Source organism: Aotus nancymaae, unplaced genomic scaffold (assembly GCF_030222135.1).
Source record: "Aotus nancymaae isolate 86718 unplaced genomic scaffold, 86718_ANA_hifiasm-v0.15.2.pri h1tg000018l, whole genome shotgun sequence".
Classification (NCBI taxonomy): Eukaryota; Metazoa; Chordata; class Mammalia; order Primates; family Aotidae; genus Aotus; species Aotus nancymaae.
The window spans coordinates 14,981,639-15,006,850 of NW_026988430.1; the positions used below are offsets into that span (position 1 = coordinate 14,981,639).

General features: G+C 41.3%; 1 protein-coding gene across 4 annotated transcripts in view; it reads right to left on the minus strand.

Moving 5' to 3' along the window:
* The window catches only part of SHISA6 (shisa family member 6), a 332,076-nt gene that overhangs the window by 186,711 nt on the left and 120,153 nt on the right, over nucleotides 1-25,212 (minus strand). For 2 of the 4 annotated variants that reach the window (XM_064378292.1, XM_012453056.3), the window contains exon 3: nucleotides 80-175. The exons of the other annotated variants lie outside the window; for them this stretch is intronic. In XM_064378292.1, coding sequence (XP_064234362.1) covers nucleotides 80-175 — 96 coding nt within the window. The remainder of the gene's footprint in view (nucleotides 1-79; nucleotides 176-25,212) is intronic. 4 annotated transcript variants of the gene reach the window in all.

Consider the following 25,212-nt stretch of genomic DNA (forward strand, 5'->3'; position numbering starts at 1 on the left):
CTCCACACCTTCTTCTCATTTCAGATGGGGGTTCCCTAGGCAACCTCTGTATTTTAGTAAAAAATGGTTTCCACTGTACCCTTGGTGTGTCCTCTTCCTAATGTGACAAATCCAGATGAGATGAAGTTATGGAGATCAGGTCCTCCACTTCGGTAAGCATCCTTCCCATAATGCCCTGCAAGAAGATGGGGCAGAATTACCTGGCACATCCACGACACCAACACGGAAGACAAGCGCAGCTGCATCTCACCCAACAGTGATGGAATGCATGGTTTCAAACCAGCAGCCAAGTCGGAAGGTGGAGGCAGTCAAGGATATATATACACACACATATATGATATATATTATATATGAAAGAATATATATTACTGAATATATATACATATACACATATATATAATTATATATACATACACATACTAGTATACATATTAGTATATATACTAATATATACACATATATTAGAAATTAGTATATATACTAATATATACACATATATTAGTGTATATACACATATATGTATATAAAACTATGCAACAAAGAACAAAGTCCTGGTAACATTACATTGAAAGTAGAGGAGAGCAAAGGAGACATGTGACTTGATTTTGGCATTTCCAGCTGAGCACAAGGTACACCAGAACCTTAGTCTATCTGACCTACCACTCTTTCCTTTATCTCACCTTCCCTCTGTCTCTTTCATGCATTTTTCATTTGTTTTATCTTTCTAATGTTTATGAATCATACCACAACCTACGGGACTACAGCTTGTGACTTCAGAGAAATCCGACATCAGCTGAGGCTGACAAAGAGAATGGTGGTTACAAAATACTGAGAAAATATGTATGTGCTCTGTTTCCTTGACTTTCTGCAATAGACATTATCCCCTGCTCGCCTAATGCAGATCTCTACCTGTGGGTTTGAGGGGAGGAAAAGAGGAAGGGTGGGTTAGGGTTGTGAATAGAAATGCAAAGAGAAGTAAGTTAATGTTCCACTTCTGACATTCAAAATAGAGTTTTTCAGTATGCTTGAAATCCGGCATTGTAGTACAGAAAGAAAGGCCTGCCTAAATTCCCTCCTAAAGTATATACATGTGAAAATGGAGAAAATCCATTTCTTTCACGTTACCACAAGAGTGTATTAAAAATTGTACGTATAACAATGCACAGAAGTACTTCAGATATAATGTTAAGTTAAAAAGTAGACAGAAATGGTTCATTAAATAGAATCACAGTGCTGTAAAAATTCAAACCGGTGTATGTGTGTCTGTGCACATGCACAGACTGAAAAAAAGCACACCAACATATTTACAAATGTCTTTGGATAGTAGGAACACAAGTGCTATTTCTTCCATCTTTTCAGCTTTTCCATATTTTCCAAGTGTTTTTTCTTTATGAATATGTAATTTGTCTCATATAACTAGGTAAAATAGAATCCCAATGAAAAATTTTATGAAAATACAAAGACAACCCAAATCACAATTTTTTTTGTAGTGGGCCACTCTCTGAATGAGTAAATGGCAACTCTGGGTGCGTGCTGGAATCAGGGTTTGGGGGCGAGGAGAAGGAGAGCATTAGGACAAACAGCTAATGCAGGTGGGGCCTAAAATCTAGATGACAGGTTGATGGGTACAGCAAACCACCATGGCACGTGTATACCTATGTAACAAACCTGCACATTCTGTACACGTATCTTGAAACTTAAAGCAAAATTAAAAATAAAATGCAGACCCTCAGACTCAATTCCAGAGATTCTGATTCAGTTAGCAGGGGTCCGGGCTTAGGCAGGGATATTTTTGAAGAGCTCTCTAGTGATTCTAATGTGCCACCAGAAATGGGAACCACTGCCTTCGTGTAAAGGGAGGAACACCTAAGTTCAGTTTATTCAGGTGGCGTCAGTGAATATCTTTTAGGTGCCAAGCTCTACCCACTATTTATATTCAGGGCTTCAGCATTCTTCCTCCGAAGAGTGGAGTCTAGCTCCACTTCCCTCCTCCTTATCCCAGATCTCAAACCTGAGCATGCATCAGCATAGCCAGGAAAGTTTAAAACAGATGATAGGCCCTACTCACAGAGTTTCTGATTCAGAAGATCCAGGATAGGGCTCAAGAGTCTGCACTTCTACCAAGTCCCCTGGTGACACTGATACCGCTGTTTTGGGGACCACACTCTGAGAAGTGATGTCTTAGTGCATCAGGAAGAGGAGAATTTTGCCACTGTTTCCCTCACGCCCTCCATTCTGGAATAAATTAAGCTCCTTCCTCAGGGCACACAGCTTTCCAGGAGGAGCATTCTTGCTGTAAAATACTGTGGCCACAACCTTTACTTTTATAGAATAGAATTATTAGAACTGAACTAAGGCTTCTGCTCAGCTCCTAGGCCATGTGACAGTTCCTGAAACTGAACTCCAGTACCTGGAGAAATGCATCTTCATCAGGAGGAGAAGAAGGGGGCGGTTAGGGGTGTGTGGAAGGGTTTGTTACCACCCCTAGGGAGAGCTGGGACCCTTCTGTAACTCTGTCACTTCCTCCCCACCCCCACCACTAACAGAAGACTAAGAAAAGGAAGAAACAATTCAGAACCCTCATAAATTTGGACCGCATTAATTCAGAACCTGTGATACAGCCTGTAGAATTTGGACTGGTTTATTTTTGTGTTCCTTATAAATGACATCTTTGATAAGCAAATCAATACTGAGGAAGATGGAACATAAAACTACGCCTGTGTCATTTACAAATCATTCTTACCTGTCAGCTGGAATAAGGTCCCTCAGGGCTAAGCCTTGCTCTGGTGCTCAGGGGGTGACACTCGTCAAAAAGGAACTGAAATTTCTGGATCACTAACTATGAACTAGGCAGAGAAACAGAGTCTGCAAACACAGCTTTTTTTCTTTTGACATAATAATAGCTAACTTTTTTTTATTATTATACTTTAACTTCTGGGGTACATGTGCAGAATGTGCAGGTTTGTTCCATAGTTATACACTTGCCATGGTGGTCTGCTGCATCCATCAGCCCGTCATCTACATTAGGTATTTCTCTTAATGCTATCCCACCCCTAGTCCCCCACCACCGACAGACCCCGGTGTGTAATGTTCCTCTCCCTGTGTCCATGTGTTCTCATTGTTCAGCTCCTACTTATGAGTGCGAACATGCGGTGTTTGGTTTTCTGTTCTTGTGTTAGTTTGCTGAGAATGATGATTTTCAGCTTCATCCATGCCCCTGCAAAGGACATGACCTCATCCTTTTTTATGGCTGCATAGTATTCCATGGTGTATATGTGCCAAATTTTCTTTATCCAGTCTATCATTGATGGGCATTTGGGTTGGTTCCAAGTCTTTGCTAATAATAGCTACATTTTATAGCATTTTGTAGTTTACAAAGATCTTTCACATATCTGCATTACTTAAAATTGTAGTCAGTACTGTGTGGTAAGTTGCTGATTATTATGAGTCTCCCATTTTTTTTGATGGAAAAACAGAGGTCCTCACATCCGAGTGTTCTGACTCCAAATCTCATGCTCAATCCAGTGGGCACACCTAGCTTCATTTACTCCTCACAAGAACCATGTGAAAAATGGTCACTTTCCCGAGTTCATGGAGCTAAGTGGTGGTAGATTCTGGTTTCGAAGCAGGTCTAGCTACCTTCAAAGTTCATGATCTTTCTACACTGCCACCCTGACCACCTCACCTCTGTGGCCTAAACAAATACAGTTATGACTGTTCTTTGGGACAATGAGCAAGACACAGTAGAAAAATTAGGTCTGGAGAATTTCACTTGGTGACATCCAAGTTCACGGAAACTGAAGCTCAGAAGTACTGAGGTTTCCAGTGGGGGGGGAAACGAAAAGATGCTGAGGCATAAGGAGGCAGCGCCAAGAGCATTTGAAAGGAATAAAGAATACTTTGGGCCGGGCGCGGTGGCTCAAGCCTGTAATCCCAGCACTTTGGGAGGCCGAGGCGGGTGGATCACGAGGTCAAGAGATCGAGACCATCCTGGTCAACATGGTGAAACCCCATCTCTACTAACACAAAAAATTAGCTGGGCATGGTGGCGCGTGCCTGTAATCCCAGCTACTCAGGAGGCTGAGGCAGGAGAATTGCCTGAACCCAGGAGGCGGAGGTTGCGGTGAGCCGTGATCGCGCCATTGCACTCCAGCCTGGGTAACGAGCGAAACTCCGCCTCAAAAAAAAAAAAAAAAAAGAATACTTTGGTCAAATCAGTTTGGAAAATGTTTAGTTAAATGAAATGAAAAGCTGCATAAGAAGTCTAGGGACTTCTTGTAAGGGCGTGATCACTGAACTCTCTATGGAGCTTTTAGTTTTTCAAAGCCATCCCTTGGGACACTTTTTGGGAAAGCTGCTCATGAGGCTGAGGTGGAAAAAGCACAGTGATAGTTTCAACTTTTGTCTGAGCTGTGGTTCTCAAAGCTGAGCATGCAGCACACTTTCCTGGATGGCCCAGATCGCTGGGTCCTGGTTCCAGGATCCCAGATTTAGTGGGTCAGAGGAGAGGCCTGACAATTTCCATTCCTAACAAGTTCCCAGATGATGTTGATAATGCTCTTAGGTCCAAGGACAACTGTTCATCAACCACTATGTTTAGATCAGTGACAGGTCAGTCTTCCGCTGGACCCAGGGTAGAGGTCTAGAATGATCTGCATTCTCTGTAGCCTCCAAAGTTTAACATGAACAAGGGATGCATGAAGGGAAGAAGGGCGGTTAAAAGCGAAGCCCCATGCAGGCAGACAGAAGAGAGGGGAGTCAGTGCCTCTTTGCTTTGGTGATGCATAGTTAATGGGTTGATGATATGAACTCATGATGATATGAGTGAGTATCATAGGATTTGTCAGCTGTAACACAAAGAACCACCCCCTTCCCTGTCCTACCGTCTCTGCCCTTCTGCGGTCTGTCAGGCTAAGAGGACAAAAGAGGGCAAACTTTGACCAAATTGCAATTCAAGAGAAACAATCATATAAATCCAGCACAGCTCTGACCACAAGTAAGCAAAAGTTCCGTGAAGTATGAGCACTTCCACGTCACAGAACAGACAAACACACAGTGTGCCCACAGCCAGGGACAAAGGCGGCTTCAGGTTTCAGAGCATGCCTTCCACCACCTGCTGAACCAAATGGTGCAAATCATCATCGTGCTGATGTCTATACATCTGGTTCTGTCACTGCCCCCTCACCTTCACCATTGACAACCCTCCCTAAAGCAACAAAGATTTTATTTTAGCTCAGTCACTGTCCAGGCTGCCTCAACCTCCTGTTGGAACTCCATGCCTTTCCTGAATCTCAGCAGAATTCAGAAGTCCTAGAGACAGCACCAAGGGACAACTGTCCTCAGGCAGAAGGCATATTCAAGCCAAAGAGAGGACCGAGGCTGGGCTCCTGGAGTGTATGGTGCTGCTGGCTCTGATAAGAAAGCAAGCACAGGGAAAGTTTCTCTGTGGAAGAGATTTGCTGCAAGAAAAGCAGGGGAAGAAATGAGATAATATCCAAATGGTGATCTCTGTAAGACTTAACAGAATTTTGCATCTGTGAGATTAGACCAACAGCCATGCGAGGGAAACAAACTGGTCAGGACAGTTTGCCTGGGGATGCAGATCTAGACTACAGAACAGATACAGAAGGAAACTGATAAAGCAGAGCCCAGTGAGAGAAAGGCACTGGGTACTCACAGGGGAAGGACAAAGATAAAAACTGTGGGAGAAAAGACAGGGCACAGAGGACAACTTGAGGAGTCATAGCTATTTAAAATAAGACTCCCAGAGGAGACACAGAAGGGAGAATTCAGAAGCAATAATTAAAAGTTAATAGTTTTTTTTTTTTTCTGAACAGATGGGAGACTTTAGTCTTTGGATCAAAAGAATTAATCTAATGCCAGACTATGCATTAAAAGGGACCAATATCTAGATATACCCTGGTGAAATGTCATTTTAAAAAAATAAAGGAGAAAACTCAAGCCAACATCATGAAACACAAAACCTATAGAAAGTGCAGCATTTTCAAGAATTTTGAGCCTTTCATTTTTGTAGAGGTGGACAATGTACTGGTGGAGGAATACTCAATCTGGAACATGATTGACAAGATTCAAACCTTTATGTGCCTGTGTCCTCAAATGCAAAAAGAAAACAATGTTGATGCCCATTTCATAGGGTTTTTGAGAAGGTTAAATGAGTTAATATATAAAATTCATCTTATATGTGTTACATATATGAATTATATATATCATATATATTATATGAATACATAAAGCATTTAGAACAGTACTAGTAGCATTTAAGTACTACTAGTACTACTACTTAAGTACTAGTATTGTCTTTAGTATCAAGTACTAGTACTGTTTAAGTTACTGGTATTATTTAAGATAAAAGCCTGCTATTATTTTTGAATGAAGATGTTTTGATTCCATTCCTCCACCTAAAAATTCACTGAAAATAATGAAAAGAAGGGAGAACAGAAAAGCTTTCTTCAGAAAAAAGTCCAGACTTTTCACTCAACAGGGGTAGAATAACTGGGAAAATATACAAACATAAACATACACACAAATATACAGAAAAACACATACACAGAAATCAAGTCAAGGACTAAGAACCTAAATATAAAAAAGTAAAACATTAAAAATTGTCAGATAAGAATCAGAAAGAATATGTTAACGATCTCAGAGTAAGAAGTTTTAAACAAGACTCAAAGTCACAAACTAGAGAGAAATAAAAAAAATGTTAAACTGTGATATATCAAAAGCCATCATGAAACTACAAGTCAGAGACTGAAAAAATGTATATTTACATTACTTTCTAGAGCATGTAAATAACTTCACATTAATAAGAAAGTAAACAACCCAATAGAAAAAAACACAGGGAAAAGAAATGCATAGGCGACTCAAAGGAGAGAAAACCCAAAGGGCAAATACACATAAAGTAGTGTTCAATCTCACAAGTAATCAGGGGCATTCAAATTAAAACCATAATGAGGTATCATTTCACACTCAATAGGCTAGCAAAGATTAAAATGCCTGAACCTACCAACATGAATAAGCAGAAACAAGAACTCATGTACCCTTCTGGTGGGAGTATAAATCAGTTCAACTGCTTTGAAAATGACTTTGGCAATGGCTAGTAAAGCTGAATGTGGATATACCAGGGAACTGGCCATTCTACCTCTAGATATATACCTAAGCTAAATCCTCACACGTGCATAAGGAGATAGGCCAGCATGTTCATTGCAATACAGTTTATAATAGAGACAAATTAAGGAAAAGCATCTATCTTCCCAGCCAGAGAAAAGTCAGAAATAATGGTGTACTCACACAATGTATTCCTATGCAATACAAATGAAACGTAATGAAACTAAATGAACCAGAGCTCTAAATATCAGCATGGATGGTTCTCAGTCATAATGGTGAAGGCACAAAGCAAACAAGAAAAAACAGGATGACATAACACAGAGAGAGTTTTAAAATATGCAACCTAACACATTATGTTGTTTAAGGATGTGTGCACATGTAGTAGTATACAGTTACAACGAAATTCAGTGAAATGATAGAGGTTTTAATATAACAGATAATTCTGTAGGTAAGAAGAAAAATGTAATTGAGAAAAAGTATAAAAAGTACTTATCAGTTCCATTTCCTATGCTGGGTAGCTGGAGACCTGCTTGACAATTAAACAATTATTTGTTTTATTTGTTTACAATCTAGATAAATGATGGATGGATAGATGGATAGATAGATGGATAGACTGATCGGTGGGTTTTGGTTAAGTGGCTGTTACCTGAGGGTTTTATTCATTGCCAAATTATCCTTTAAGAATAAAGGCCGCACAGAGTGTCCAGTTTTAAGAACTCAAGGACTAAAATACCCACGAGTCACCACTGCGGGGAGAATAAAAAAAGACCTGATGACAAAATCCACCAAGAAATAAATAAAACTCTAGAATTCTAAAAACATGAATGTATTTATCTGTAATCTTCAAGCAGTACACAAATCCCAAATTCATTAAGAAAAGATTGGCAAACTAGATTACGCATGTTTAAACATTTAACGAGTTATCTTTATTGACAGAAATAAAGTTAAATGATACTGGAGTTGCTGTAGAAGATCTGGTGTGCAAACAAGGTAATAAAAGTACACTGTGGTCATGAAATAAAACCACAAGTAGCTTGAGGGATGGGGGAGCAATTCTCCATCTTTAGAGCCTGCTTGATAATGTGCCCTCAGAACAGGCACAGAGCTGGCCTCTGACAAGCTGAGAGGGAGGCTGAATGGTGCTTAGGTCCTGCTGTGAAACCATGCATTGCTGGAACTTCTCTATGGAAAAATATACCTCAGACAAAAGGCAAAACACATACTAAACCCCAGGGACATATTTTCAATACATGGGGTAAAGGCCTTTTCCCTTTGTTTACAAGAAACTCTATAATATAAATAATAAAAAGACACATGTACAAACAAATAATAACTAGAAAAAATACAAAAAACTAAAAAAAAAAAAAAATCCGATAGGTAGTACCCCACCGCACACAGAAAGAAAATGTCTTGAAAGGCCAATGGATATATAAAAATATGGTCAACTAAGAAAATGCAAATAAAATATAAGATAACTTTTTAGAAAACCAAGCAATTTGGCATAACCAAAGAATCTGATGCTACCCAGTGCCAGGAGAATGGGCACCTCATTTTACCACCGGGTAGGAGTAAAAATTGGTAGTGCCGATTTGAAGGGCATGCCTTTGACCTATTTTCCTGCTGCTAGAAATTTACCTTGCATACATGCCCTCAAAATTTTCCGTAATATATCAACCAGGCTAGACAGTGCAGGATTGATTGCAAATAATTTCTGCCAGTGAGGGACTTACTCAGTAAACTAGAATCCAACACACGTGATGGAATACTATGCAGCTGTTAAAAAGAAGGAGGCAGAGCTGTATGTGGGAAGGTTTCCAAGATACAGAAAGTTGAAAAAACAACAACGAAAAAAGCAAGACTCAGAGCGATGCTTAGGTATGACCTCTTTTACATAAATAACAATAAAAATAAAGCATACAAAGAGAATATCTATAGGTTCATTCCAGATAGGATGATTTACACAATAATTTTTTTCTGGAAATAATTACAATGTATTAAAACTTTCTTTCCTTTGAGGAGAGCAGTGGGGCTGACATTTGCCTTTGATTTTTATTATTTTCTTTAATGTTTGAATATTCTAAACATGCATTATTTTAATTTTTGTAATATTTAGATTATATCTGGGATTATAAAGTGGGCTCATGGGCCATTTTTTTTATCTCTTTGTACTTTTTAATTTGAAAACAAAAAAACCTAATAACGTTATTTTATAAAAAGAAGTACAAGGGCCAGGAAATGAGAGGGGCCACTTTTCCTTGTGTAAATGACAAAGGCATCTATCAAACACAGATACTAATACCCAGCCTCACAGGAGGGCGGTGAGGATTAAATGAGATTCTGTGTATAAAGTGCTTCATCTAATACTCTGCACAAATAAGCCCTCAATAAATGGGAGCTGCTTTTTGCATTAAGACCACAGTTTTCCTCTTTCCTATGTAACTCCCTGGGCTCCTCTTACACTGTATATGCCCCAAGCTGACCTCAGGCCAGAAAGAGTCAAGGGAAAAGGGAGCTGGTGAGAGCCCGGGGTTTGCTCTCTGGCCTGAGGGCTCTTTCCCCAAGGAAGCCCCACGGCTCCTTCCATTTCCCAAGAACACAACCCTGACTATACAATGAGAAGAGGGTTGGGAGCCAGGAGACCTGTGTTCCTCTCTGCAGTAACTTTTTGCTAAACTAATAAGGCAGCTTCTGAGCTCACTCTTACTAAGGTAAACTGGGGCAGGGCAGGTCTAACTGCAGATTGCACTGACACTAGCTAGTGCAAAAATCTCCACAGAGCAGTGACTGGGAATGTGTTATTTCATGTGACAATTCTAGTGCTTGCTCATACAAGCCCATGCAGACTGTGTCCTCCAGAGTCTGTGCAGAGTTAGCAGAGCTGTTGGCAAATACTCTGGGCACCCCAAAGATCTCATCTCTGGTTGTCGTCCCTCTGCCTACACTGCAGCTGGGGGAAACAAAGGGGACCTTCACCAACTGCATAGTCCATCTGGTGAATGCAAGGTGTCCCCAGCTGGGAAGACTCAGGATAAACCATTCCAGCTTGTCAGAACCGTTCAGGGACCACCTTGCCCAACACTCTCATTGGACTAAAGAAAACCCAAAGAGGGTGAGTAGTGGCATTCTCAAGATCACAAAGGCAGATAGTCTCAGAAACAAAACCCCACACTCTTGACTTCCCAGATGTTGCTTTCATCCTATCGTCTGCCCTAAGAGGAAGCAGAAGATCTCATCAGATACGGAAGCATCAGGACACCAGCAAGATGAGGCTGGGGACTAAGAACCTAGACTGTAGCTTGATAGTCATCCAGTGAGTGGGTGAATCCTCCCGAAAATAGTTCATAAGCAAACCTCTTTCCATTCAAATAAATGTCCTCCAAATCATAGTTTTGTTGGTGTGGATTTTGTTTTTAAAGTGGCGCTCTGTGTTCGAAAACAAAAACAAACAAAAACATAAATATGTGCTCCGTGGACGTCTCCAGCTGAGGCCAAGAGCAAAGAAGGGGAGGGTCAAGGGCAAACTGTAGGCCAACTCACCCCCTGCAATTGAGGAGCTCCACTGTGGGGTCTCCTGTATATTATATAGGGTTTCAGGTAAGATTTTTTTTCTTTAAAAAGTTTCATGGCTTAAAAGTACAGTGTTTCATGGAAACAGAGAGGGGAACATCACACACTGGGGCCTGTTGAGGGGTGGGGGACTAGGGGAGGGATAGCATTAGGAGAAATCCCTAATGTAGATGACAGGTTGATGGGTGCAGCAAACCACCATGGCACACGCATACCTATGTAACAAACCTGCACGTTCTGCACATGTGTCCCAGAACTTAAAGTATAATAAAAAAATAAAATAACAGCCCCACACACACAAAAATACAGTGTTTGAAAACCGTATTCTCATGTATTCTAATTATTGACCACAGGGATGAGGGAGAGGAGTGCTCGGTGACGGTGATCTTCAGAAGTTTTAGGAGGGCTAAACCCTCTGCCTACTCCCGGCCATCGAGCTAAAGTAAGAGAATGTTGCAACAGAAGGAGTGTTCAAGGTCACCTTTTCTGGCCCCTCTATTTGCTGATGAGGAACCTGGAGCTAGGGAGGGATAGTGAACAGTCCAAGGTCGTGGAGGTGGGGACTAAAGTCAGTGTCTTTGACTTCCCAGCCCTGGGCACTTTCCAACACACCTAGCAGCCCACAGTCTGCTCTGTGTTGGAGAAAACAACGCAAAGACTGAGTTCTATTTCAGGGGACTCCAGCTCGCCATTTATTTTCTCCTGCTGGCTGCAATCCCCTTGGAAAGATGCCCAGAGTCTAACCAAATTCTTGTCTTTGACTACAGTCAGCATCCCAGAGCTGTTGCATTGTCATAAGCAGGATACTGGCCAAGAGGGGCCCTGAAAAGAGCCAGGTAGAAGAGGCAAGCGATGTGGGTGCTCTGCAGGGAAGAACAACCCTTTCTTTGTACCCAGTGTCTTATGAGAATACAGGTTAGGCCTCATGGCTCTATTAAGAGATAAAGGAACTGTCAGGTTCCTCTTGTCACCCTGCAGATGTACAGTGTGTTAGCCCATGGGGTAACTGAGACCTGCTTTCCTTTCTGTTTCTTGACTTATTCTCACATTCTGCAAAAACACTGAGCTTCCTATGCGTGCATCCAAATTAATGAGTTTTAACTAACTGATCCTGAGAAACTGTCACTGTCTTATATAATTTTATCATGTGCCTTTCGACTGAGACATTAGTGATGAATGCCTTTTAGCATCTAGAGGAAAATGTGTGAAGAAAATATTGGCATTCTCTATTTTGCAAGAGTTAAGTCTCAGAGAGGTTAAGTAATTACACAAAGTCACAGAGTGACTAAGCGTGATTTAGGATGGACTCTAAATTCCCTGTCTTTCTATGCTGGGAGTTCCTTCCATTACACCATATTTCCAAAAAGAAAGCTAAACCTGAAATGCCAAATGACCCCAGGCATATCTCAGTAACATAGAGGCGATAAGAGCATAGGCTTCCAATAAGTCTACCTGGTTCCGACACCAGCATCATGGCTCTGAATGAACCATTCATGCTTTCTAAGTTATCCTCATCTGTAAAATGGGAATGGTGCCAGGCTCACGCGGAAGGGATGAAGATTAAATTAAATACAATAGTTTGGCCAGGTGCAGTGGCTCACACCTATAATCCCAGCACTTCGAGAGGCAGAGGCGGTCGGATTATGATGTCAGGAGTTCTAGACCAGCCTGACCAACATGGTGAAACCCTGTCTCTACTAAAAATACAAAAATTAGCCAGGCGTGGTGGTGCACACCTGTAATCCCAGCTACTCGGGAGGCTGAGGCAGGAGAATCGCTTGAACCCAGGAGGTGGAGGTTGCAGTGAGCCAAGATTGCACCATTGCACTCCAGCCTGGGCAACAAGAGTGAAACCCCATCTCAAACAAACAAACAAACAAACAAACAACAAAAAAACCCATAATAATTCATATAAAGCACAGTGCACCTTACAGTTATTCAATAAGTGGTTACTATCATTACTACTAGTATTACTACTAGAAGAGCAAACCTCCTCAAATATACTGAATATTTCAAAATACTCCAGGGAGAAAGACAAGAAAGAATCTTAGGTCCAAAATTATTCAAAGCTCCAGGAAGGACTCTTCTCTACCCCTAATTCTGGGAGAATGTCAATGCTCATCCTGGTAATGTCATGGTTTAGGTCACTCACTGCAATTCTCATGAATGTGCTTTGGAAAAAAATAGACCCACTAACAAAGATGTAGTAGAAGAAAACACTGAAACCCAGCTCATCTCACCTCAAGAAGGAAGTACTCCATCTCGCACCTGCCTGCACTGGTTCCTCTGTGATTCTGTGATCCCTGTCTTGCTCCTGACATGCTGGGAAATGTCATGCTTGTGTGGGTTAGACCATGTCTTTGGCTCTGAGACAGAATTTTGATTGGACATACTGAGTCTTGTACTGTATTGTCCAAGTGTAATCACATGTATAGAGTGCCTTGTGGCATTTTGTCATCTACTGCCTCTGATTTTTTGGAAAAGTGAGCCATGTGAGTGACTTGGGGTTAGATTAATTCAACTTTGGGAAGATGATAGAACTCTAAGAACTCTAAGTGGGGGAGCTGCCTGGCCAGCATCTGCTCAAAGGACCACACCTCTTCCCAAGCACCTAAGAGAGCCCTTTCCAACCCAGAGCAAAATAAACAATTGGAGAGGGATAAAATTTGAAGGGCTAAACTATTTTTCAGACTGTAACACCCAGTAGGAAGGTGATTTCACTTGCAGACGGTTACACCCTGAGCCTTCCTTGCCTCCTTATCCAGTTGTGTTGGCATGGTTCATCCTTATAAGCACCTTCAACCTCCATCTCATTCCACTGTGCTCACTCAGCAAAACCACCAGCGGTGAAAGCCCATCAGCTACATCTAGTAGCTGTGGGACTTTAGATGTAAAGGGCCTAGAACAGTGCCTGGGATGTGTTCAGCAATATCATTGTGACTGCCCAGGATCTTTGAGAATTGAGAATCGCAAGTCTCAGAGGGCCCCTCACCTCTTGGGAATTGTGCTTTCCTTCCCTGGGACGTTGGTTCTTCCAATTCCCAAATGTCTTTTACAGTTTCTCCTGGTTCCTGAAACCTCCAGTGTCCCCTGTTCTCTGTGCCCTTCAACTTGTGACCTTGCCTCATAGGAAAGGAACTCTGTTGTTTCAGGGAATTTACAATCATCCCCTTTCTCTATCCTCCCTGCTATGAAAGTAGCCAAATGTCCTTGTTCCTATCATGACCTATCCCTTTTCATCTTCTCAAGGACTTAGCTCTTGAAATTCTCCCTCTCCTCCACAATCAATTTCTCTCCCTCAATGGGCTCATTCATACTGAAACTTCTCAACTCTTATGACTTTACATGTACCATTCTCCCTTCACCCCATTCCCTCAGCCCCAGTTACTGTCCCATTTCTCTACTGTCTCGCTTTATGAAATGTCAAAAGAGTTGCTGACAGTAACTTTCTTTGCCTCACAGTTTGTCCTCAGTCCCTCCTTGTCTGTCCTGTAGGTCTGTCCCTCTCTCCATTCAGTTCTTCTCATCACCATAAATCCTTATCATATGGATTAAAGTCCACCCTAATTCAGTATGACCTCATCTTAACTTGATTACATCTGCCAAAATTCTGATCTCAAGTATGGTTACATTTACAGGTTCAGCAATTCAGACTTCAACATATCTTTTATGGGGGTACAATTTAACTGATAAAAATGGCCAAAAGAAAACATTATTCCTGCAACCCTCCACATACACCATTTCTCCTCCACTCTTTCTTGTCATTGCTTCCTCAGTTCTAGAGCCTTTATCCCTCTCTTTATCTTATCCTCCCTACCATCAGCAAGGCCCATCAGGACAATCTGCAAGCTTCATTTCACATCCACCCACTCTTCTCCATCTGTCCTGCCACTTCTCAGGAGTGCTGCCACCATCCCTCATCTGACCTGCTGCAGCAGGAGGACCAAGCTTCCTGCTTCCACTCCTTACCCACTTCCATCAACTCTCTAGATTCTCTACATAACACACAGAAAAGTCCTCTCTTAAAAATAGACATCTGTTCATTCTATGCCTCTCCTTAAAATCTTCCAAGGCTTCATATTACAGCTCACATACAAATGTAGGCTGGGCACACTGGCTCATGCCTGTAATCCCAGTACTTTCTGAGGCCAACCCAGGTGGATCACTTGAGCTCAGGAGCTTGAGACCAGCCTGGGCAACAAGGTAAAACCCCATCTCTACAAAAAAAACTACAAAAAACTTAGCTGGGCATGGTGGTGTGTACCTGTAGTCCCAGCTACTTGGGAAGCAGAGGTGGGAGGATCATTTGAGCCTGGGAGGTGGAGGATGCAGTGAGCCAAGAAGATCCTGTAACAGTGCTCCAGCCTGGGTGACAGAGTGAGAACCCATCTCAAAAATATACATATGTACGTTTTCCACCAAGATGGCTGAATAGGAACAGCTTGAGTGCAGTTCCCAGCGAGAGCAATGCAGAAGGTGAGTGATCCCCGCATTTCCAACCGAGTTACTAGATTCATTTCAATGAGACTGGTTGGACAGTGGGTGTAGCCCAAGGAGGGCAAACTGAGGCAGGGCAGGGCGCTGCCCCACCCAGGAAGTGCAACTGGATGGAGGATCAGGGACTCTTCCCCTCCAGTACTCCAGTTCAGATACTGTGCTTCTGCCATCACCTTTGCAACCACAGACAAGGAGATCCCCACCAGCCTGAAAAGTGCTGCGAATTACTAGCACAGATCTGAGTGGAAGCTCCAGCCGGTGCTGCAGGTTGGCACAGATCTGGGTGGATGTTTTGGACCAGTGCCGAGAGCGCCTGCAGGACGGAACTCCCCATTCCCCAGAAAGAGGGGGAGCTGAAAGCAGGGAAGCAGGTGATACGGCTTGGTGGGCCCCAATCTCACAAAGACCAGCAAACTTGAGAGAGACCAGCAAACTCGCTTGAGAGTTTCACAGCCAGCACATCAGTTCGAGCTCTACCTGGGATGATTGAGCTCGGTAGCGGGGAAGGGCATCTGCCATAGTTGATCTTACCTGTGTAAACAAAAGCCACAGGAAGTTTACACAACACCTGGACCGAGCCTGTGGCAGCCCAGCAGTGCCTCTGCAGGCAGACAAGGGACAGACTATCTGACAGACAGTCACTCAAGTGACTCCACGACCCCTGCATAACCAAAAAGACACCACGTACAGGAGAGCTCTGGCTGACAATAGGCAGGTAACCTTCTGGGACGAAGCTACCAGAGGAAAGATCAGGCAGCAATATTTGCTGTGCTGCAGTTCCCATGCGTGATTCCCAGGAAAGCAAGGTCTGGAGTGAACCTCCAGCAGTCCTACAGCAGGGGGGCCTGACTGTTAGAAGGAAAACTAAAAAGCAAAAAGAAATAGCTTCAACATCAACAGAAAGGACATCCACTCAGAGACCCCATCCAAAATCACCAACTTCAAAGATCAAAGGTAGATAAATCCACAAACATGGGAAGAAACCAGTGCAAAAAGAATGAAATTATTAAAGGCCAGAATGCCTCTCCTCCTCCAAGGGATCATAACTCCTCACAAGCAAGGGAACAAAACAGGATGGAGAATGAGTTTGACGAATTGACAGAAGCAGGCTTCAGACAGTGGGTAATAACAAACTTCTCTGAGCTAAAGGAACATGTTCTAACCCAATGCAAAGAAACAAAAAACCTTGAAAAAAGGTTAGATGAAATGCTAACTAGAATAACCAGTTTAGAGAAGAACATAAACAACCTGATGGAGCTGAAAAACACAAAACAAGAACTTCACAAAACATATATCAGTTTCAATAGCCGAATCGATTAAGCAGAAGAAAGGATATCAGAGATTGAAGCTCAACTCAATGAAATAAAATGAGAAGGCAAGATTAGAGAAAAAAAGAGTGAAAAGAAATGAATAAAGCCTCCAAGAAATATGGGATTATGTGAAAAGACCTAATCTACACTTGATCACTGTACCTGAATGTGACAGGAAGAATAAATCCAAGCTGGAAAACACTCCTCAGGATATTGTCCAGGAGAACTTCCCCAGCCTAGCAAGGCAGGCCAACATTCAAATCCAGGAAACACAGAGAACACCACAAAGATACTCCTCAAGAAGAGCAACACCAAGGCACATAATTGTCAGATTCACCAGGGTTGAAATAAAAAAATGCTAAGGGCAGCCAGAGAGAAAGGTTGGGTCACACAAAAAGGGAAGTCCATCAGACTCACAGTGGATCTCTCGGCAGAAACCCTACAAGCCAGAAGAGAGTGGAGGCCAATATGCAACATCCTTAAAGAAAAAAACTTTCAACCCAGAATCTCATATCTAGCCAAACTAAGCTTCATAAATGAAGGAGAAATTAAATCCTTTACGGACAAGCAATTGCTGAGAGATTTCATCACCACCAGACCTGCCTTACAAGAGCTCCTGAAAGAAGCACTAAACATGGAAAGGAACAACCAGTACCAGCCAGTGCAAAAATGTATCAAATGGTAAAGACCAATGACGATTGAAAAAACTGTGTCAACTAATGAGCAAAACCACCAGCCAGTAACAAAACGGCAGGATCAAATTCACACATAACAACATTAACATTAAATTTAAATGGCCTAAATGCACCAATCAAAAGACACAGACCAGCAAACTGGATAAAAAGTCAAGATCCATTGGTGTGCTATATTCAGGAGACTCATCTCATGTGCAAAGACACACATAGACTCAAAGTAAAGGGATGGAAGAAAATTTACCAAGCAAATGGAGAGCAAAAAAAAGCAGGGGTTGCAATCCTAGTCTCTGATAAAACAGACATTAAACCAACAAAAATCAAAAGAGACAAAGAAGGGTATTACATAATGGTAAAAGGATCAATGCAACAAGAAGACCTAACTATCCTAAATACGTATGTACCCAATACAGGAGAACCCAGATACATAAAGCAAGTCCTTAATGACCTACAAAGAAACTTAGACTCCCACACAATAATAGTGGGAGACTTTAACACTCCACTTTCAATATTAGATCAATGAGACAGAAAATCAACAAGGATATTCAGGACTTGAACACAGATCAGGACCAAGTGGACCTAATAGACATCTACAGAACTCTCCACCCCAAATCCACAGAATATACATTCTTCTCAGCACCACATCGTACTTACTCTAAAATTGACCACATAATTGGAAGTAAATCACTCAACAGCAAATGCAAAAGAACGGAAATCATAACAAATAGTCTCTCAGACCACAGTGCAATCAAATTAGAACTCAGGATTGAGAAAATCACCCAAAACCACACAACTATATGGAAACTAAACAACTTGCTCCTAAATGATGACTGGATAAACAATGAAATAAAGGCAGAAATGAAGATGTTCTTTGAAACCAGTGAGAACAAAGACACAATGTACAAGAATCTCTGGGACACATTTAAAGCAGTGTCTAGAGGGAAATTTATAGCAATAAATGCCCACATGAGAAGCTAGGAAAGATCTAAAATCGATACCCTATCATCAAAATTGAAAGAGCTAGAGGAGCAAGATCAAAAAAATTTAAAAGCTAGCAGAAGACAAGAAATAACTGAGATCAGAGAAGAACTGAAGAAGACAGAGACACAAAAAAAACCCTTCAAAAAAATCAATAAATCCAGGAGCTGGTTTTTTGAAAAGATCAACAAAATAGACAGACTGCTAGCCAGACTAATAAAAGAGAAAAGAATCGAATAGGTGCCATAAAAAATGATAAAGGGATATCACCACCAATTCCACAGAAATACAAACTACCATCAGAGATTACCACAAACAACTCTATGTACATAAACCAGTAAATCTGGAAGAAATGGATAAACTTCTGGACATTTACACCCTCCCAAGACTAAATCAGGAAGAAGTTGAATCCCTGAATAGACACGTTGAGGCAGCAATTAAGAGCCTACCAACCAAAAGAAGTCCAGGCCCAGATGGATTTACAGCTGAATTCTATCAGATGTACAAAGAGGAACTGGTACCATTCCTTCTGAAACTATTCCAAACAGTACAAAAAGAGAGAATCCTCCCTAACTCATTTTATGAGATGAACATCATTCTGATACCAAAACCTGGCAAAGACACAACTAAAAAAGAAAACTTCAGGCCAATATCCATGATAAACATCAATGCAAAAATCTTCAATAAAATATTGGCAAACCGAATGCAACAGCAGATCAAAAAGCTTGTCCATCACAATCAAGTAGGCTTCATCCCGGGGATGCAAGACTGGTTCAACATACACAAATCTATAAATGTAATCCATCACATAAACAGAACCAAAGACAAAAACCACATGATCATCTCAATAGATGCAGAGAAGGCCTTCAACAAAATTCAACAGGCCTTTATGCTAAAAACTCTCAATAAACTAGGTATCCATGGAACGTATCTCAAAATAATAAAAGCTATTTATGACAAACCTACAGTCAGTATCATACTGAATGGGCAAAACCTGGAAGCATTCCCTTTGAAAACTGGCACTAGACAAATATGCCCTCTCTCACCACTCCTATTCAATATAGTATTGGAAGTTCTAGCCAAGAAATCAGGCAAGAAAAAGAAATAAAGGGTATTCACTTAGGAAAAGTGGAAGTCAAAATTGTCTCTATTTGCAGATGACATAATTGTATATTTAGACGACCCCATCGTCTCAGCCCAAAATCTCCTTAAGTAGATAAGCAACTTCAGCAAAGTCTCAGGATACAAAATCAGTGTGCAGAAGTCATAAGCATTCCTATACACCAATAACAGAAAAACAGAGAGTCAAATCATGAGCAAACTCCCATTCACAACTACTACAAAGAGAATAAAGTATCTAGGAATACAACTAGCAAAGGATGTGAAGGACCTCTTCAAGGAGAATTACAAACTACTGCTCAAGGAAATAAGAGAAGACAGAAACAGATGGAAAAACATTCCATGCTCATGGTTAGGAAGAATAAATATCATGAAAATGGTCATACTGCCCAAAGTAATTTATAGATTCAACACTATCCCCATCAAGCTACCATTGGCTTTCTTCACAGAACTGGAAGAAACCACTTTAAACTTCATATGGTACCAAAAGGGAGCCCCCATAGTGAAGACAATCCTAAGCAAAAAGAACAAAGCTGGAGGCATCAAGCTACCTAACTTCAAACTATACTACAAGGCTACAGTAATCAAAACAGCATGGTACTGGTACCAAAACAGAGATATAGACCAATGGAACAGAACAGAGGCCTTGGAAGTAACACCACACATCTGCAACCATCTGATCTTTGACAAACCTGACAAAAACAAGCAATGGGGAAAAGATTCCCTGTTTAATAAATGGTGTTGGGAAAACTGGCTAGCCACGTGCAGAAAGCTGAAACTGGACCCCTTCCTTACACCTTACATTAAAATTTACTCCAGATGGATTAAAGATTTAAACATAAGACTTAACAGCATAAAAACCCTAGAAGAAAACCTAGGCAATATCATTCAGGACATAGGCATAGGCAAGGACTTAATGACTAAAACACCAAAAGCAATGGCAACAAAAGCCAAAATAGACAAATGGGATCTAATTAAACTTAAGAGTTTCTGCACAGCAAAATAAACAATCATTAGAGTGAACTGGCAACCAACAGAATGGGAAAAAATTTTTGCAATCTACCCATCTGACAAAGGGCTAATATCCAGAATCTACAGAGAACTAAAGCAGATTTACAAGAAACAAACAAACAAACCCATTCAAAAGTGGACAAAGTATATGAATAGACACTTCTCAAAAGAAGACATTTGGGCCAGGCGCGGTGGCTCACGCCTGTAAATCCCAGTACTTTGGGAGGCCAAGGCGGGTGGATCACGAGGTCAAGAGATTGAGACCATCCTAGTCAACATGGTGAAACTCCATCTCTACTAAAAATACAAAAAATTAGCTGGGCATGGTGGCGCATGCCTGTAATCCCAGCTACTCAAGAGGCTGAGGCAGGAGAATTGCCTGAACCCAGGAGGCGGAGGTTGTGGTGAGCCGAGATCACGCCATTGCACTCCAGCCTGGGTAACAAGAGCAAAATTCTGTCTCAAAAAAAAAAATAAATAAATAAAGAAGACATTTATGAGACGAACAAACATGAAAAAATGCTCAACATCCCTGGTCAGTTAGAATGGCAATCACTGAAAAATCTGGAGACAACAGATGCTGGAGAGGATGTGGAGAAATAAGAACAGTTTTACACTGTTGGTGGGAGTGTAAATTAGTTCAACCACTGTGGAAGACAGTGTGGTGATTCCTCAAGGATCTAGAAATAGAAATTCCATTTGACCCAGCAATCCCATTACTGAGTATATATCCAAAGGATTACAAATCCTTTTATTATAAAGAGACATGCACACGTATGTTCATTGTGGCACTGTTTACAATAGTAAAGACCTGGAACCAACCGAAATGCCCATCAGTGATAGACTGGATAAAGAAAATGTGGCACATCTACAGCATGGAATACTATGCAGCCATAAAAAGGGATGAGTTCGTGTCCATTGTAGGGACATGGATGAATCTGGAAACCATCATTCTCAGCAAATTGACACAAGAACAGAAAACCAAACACCGCATGTTCTCACTCATGGGGGAGGTTGAACAATGAGAACACATGGGTACAGGGAAGGGAACATCACACACTGGGGTCTGTTGAGGGGTGGGAGGCTAGGGGAGGAACAGCAGGGGGTGGGGAAGTTGGGGAGGGATAACATTGAAAGAAATGCCTGATGTAGGTGACAGGGGATGGAGGCAGCAAACCACCATGGCATGTGTGTACCTCAACAATCCTGCAAGGTCTGTACATATACTCTAGAACTTAAAGTGCAATTAAAAAATGCATACACACACACACACACACACACACACACACACACACACAAATGTAAAATAACCTACAGGACATTATACACCACAGCGCTGCCAGTTTCCCTCTCTCACACCACTTTGCCCTTGGTTCCCTATAGCCACAGCAAATTCCTTCTGTTTTTCAAGCATTCCCAGCCCATTCCTATCTTACATCCTTTGCACTTGCAGTTCCTTCTTCCTGGAGCTCTCTGTCCTCAGATGTTTGCAAACCTAGATTCTTCTTAATCATTTAGATTTTATTGCAAGGCTTGCCTCCTGAGAGAGACCTTCTCTAATCGCCCCATCTACTGTAGGCTCCCCAACATTCTCTATCACATTATTATATTTTCGTCAAGGGTATGTATCATTCTATAAAACCATCTTGTTCACTACTTGGTTATTGTTGATTGTCCATCTCCCTTCTTACACATTCCACAAGAGGGGGACCCTGTACCCAGAACAGCATTGGGCACATAGATATACCTATTGATAGTTGCCAATGGATTAATGGACTAAATGAATTTCTTCTCTCAATATTATTAAATTCCTGTCAACTGCCTAAGAAAACTTTATAACATGAAAATATAACTTTAAAAATAATTTGGCTGGGCATGGTGGCTCATGCCTAGAATCCCAGCATTTTGGGAGGCTGAGGTGAGCAGATCACTTAAGGTCAGGAGTTTGAGACCAGCCTCACCAACATAGTAAAACCCTGTCTCTACTAAAAATACAAAAATTAGTCAGATGTGGTAGCACGTGCCTGTGATCTCAGCTACTCGGGAGGCTGAGGCAAGAGAATTGCTTGAACCTGGGAGGCAGAGGTTGCAGTGAGCTGGGATTGTGCCATTGCACTCCAGCCTGGGTGACAGAGTGAGACTCCTTCTCAAAGAATAATAATAATTTCAAACAATAATGTCCTTATATTTAGTTACCTGAATAATATCAATTGTAGTAATAATAATAATGATGATGACAGCAGCTATAATAGTTATTATTTAATACTAAGAGTACTTATGAGCCAGAGCCTCTGCTTTGTAATCACTGTCTTATTTAGTCTTCAGAAAAGCTCTTGAGGTGGACAAGAATATCCTTTATGTTATAGGTGAAGAAAGTAGAGTCTCAACGTGTTTAGGTTTCTTGTTCCCGTTCAGTTACCTCATTAATAGAAGATGTAGGGCTCAAGTGCAGGTTTTTCATGGCTTTAAGAAAGTCTACACTTTTAACCATAATGTAATACCACCTTGTACCCACCAGAATGGCTAAAATTAAAAAGACTGGCAATATCAAATGTTGGTGAGGATGTGGAGCATCTGGAACACTCACACATTGCTAGTGGGAATGCAAAATGATAAACCACTTTGAAAAGCTTGTTGGTAGTTTGTACTGAAGATAAAATACTTCTGCCCTATATCCCAGCAATTCCAAACCTAATAATTTACCCAGAAGAAATGAATATGTGTCCCCCAACAGACATGTGCAATAATATTTATTGCAGTTTTATTTAAAATAGTAAAAGAATGGAAAATAACCAGAATGTCCATCAAATGGTGATTGAATACATATACTGTGGTATATTTACAAAGTGAAATACTACATAAAGTGTGAACTGATGACAGATGTAACAATATGGATGACTCTCACAAATACAATGTTACACGAAAGCCAAACACAAGAAAATGCATGTCATATGGTTTTATTTCTATGAAGACCAAGACCAAGTTATTCTGAAAGAAGCTCAAAAAACAAGCAAACAAAAATTAGGCTAAGCTATCTGATAATGACAGAAGTCAGAATAGTGGTTACCTCTGGAGGTTAAATTTAGACTGGGGAGAAACATGAAGGAAACTTATGGGGTGATGGAGATGTTCTCTGTTTTTTTCTAGGTGCTGAAATAAGGGGGTGGATGGATAGTTGAGTATGTAGGAAAAATCCATTAAGTTATATACATAAGATTAATACACTTATATATTTTAGTATTTAGGTTTTCCTGTTGTAGGGCAGGTAAGCCCCCAAATTGGGGCTTTACCTGGGAGGGTTCTTAGCTTTGCTTAGGAAAGAATTCAAGAACAAGCTGGTGGTAGAAGGAAACAGCTTGATTGAGGTGGCAGTGCAACAGCTCCGTTACTGCTCCTGCAGAGCAGGCTACTTCTTGGGCAGAGTGCTGGGAATAGCAGCTCTGAGGCAGTTCTGCAGTCATGTTGACATCCACTTCTAATTACATGCAAATCAAGGGGCAAGTGATGGAGAAATTTCTAGAAAAGAAAAGGGGAGGTAACTTCCAGGTCATTGCGGAAAGGGGCAGTAATTTCTGGGTGTTGTCATGGCAATAGCAAATGGTCATGGCATTGGCGGGTGTGTCTTATGGAGAAGTGATTTCAGTGCCTTTTCCCTGTTTCAGCCAGTCTTCAGGTTGGTCTGATGTCAAGTCCCACCTCCTACCTCAATACTTCAATCTCAAAAATCCATACTTTTAATCCGTGCATTAACCTCTTATTTGTACCCCAACTATAATGACAGGAGGAAGGCAACTGTTCTTATTTCTTTAAATGCTTACACTCAGTTACGTTTATAACCCAGAGACCACCAGAACTGAAAGGAAACTTAGAAACCACCAATATTTACTCTTTCATTAGAAAAGTGAGAAAACAAATCTTGGAAAAGAAAGCGCATTGTGAAACTGGCAGTGCTTATAAAGGGCAGGGCTAGTCTAATGCCATCTATTTCCTACCTCCAAGTCTGGTTAATGTTCTTTCCTTTCCACAACACTGCTCAGAAAGATAGTCTTCGCCATTCTTCTGCAAGCAAGACTGTTTCCAGAGATTTAGAATGTGACACTAGGATAGTTGACCCCCTAATAATAAACAGGCCAGCAGACTTTCTTGGAAAATAAAAAAGAAATGCACCCTGGAGCTGGCCAGGAAGAAGTAGAGAAGGGATTCCTGGTGAAGAATGTTGGATGGAACTAGCTCAAAGCAGAGGCATTAGCCTTGCTTCTAATAAAGCTGTAGTTTCTGAGCCAGCTCACGAGGATGAAGAATGAGGGAAACAGACTCCATGAGAAAGTGGACTGGACACACTAGGAGGCCGAGCGTATTCATCTCCGCAGTGGGACTGAAGACATTCATTCCACTAATAAACTCAGTGCAACAGTTGACAAGGAGTTTAAGGCTCAGAACGCCTCCTAACAGAGCAATTTAAGTAAAAAGAATGGTTTTCACGGAAAGGTAAAGAAAGTCAGACTAAATCCAGAAGACATGTGATAAATCTCTGGGTTTAGGAGACCTCTGATCCAAAGGGAGGGCAAATATTAATAAAACAGTCACCACTTCTGATGTGGCACTACACTGTCAGCTTTATATAAAATCTCATTTAATTGAACATTTAAAACAACTTCACATAAGATGCATTAATTACCCCATATGGCACATGAAAAAATTTAAATCTTCCCTATTTTAGAAATTTGGTCCAAAATCACACCGCCAGTAATAGAAGCAGCAAGGATTTCAGCAAAGCTTACTTTTACTCCAAAGCCTATCGTCTTTCGGCAGCATCAGGCTGCCTTTAGAAATCAAGATGTATCTTTGGGAGGCCGAGGCGGGCGGATCACGAGGTCAGGAGTTCAAGACCAGCCTGGCCAACATGGTGAAAC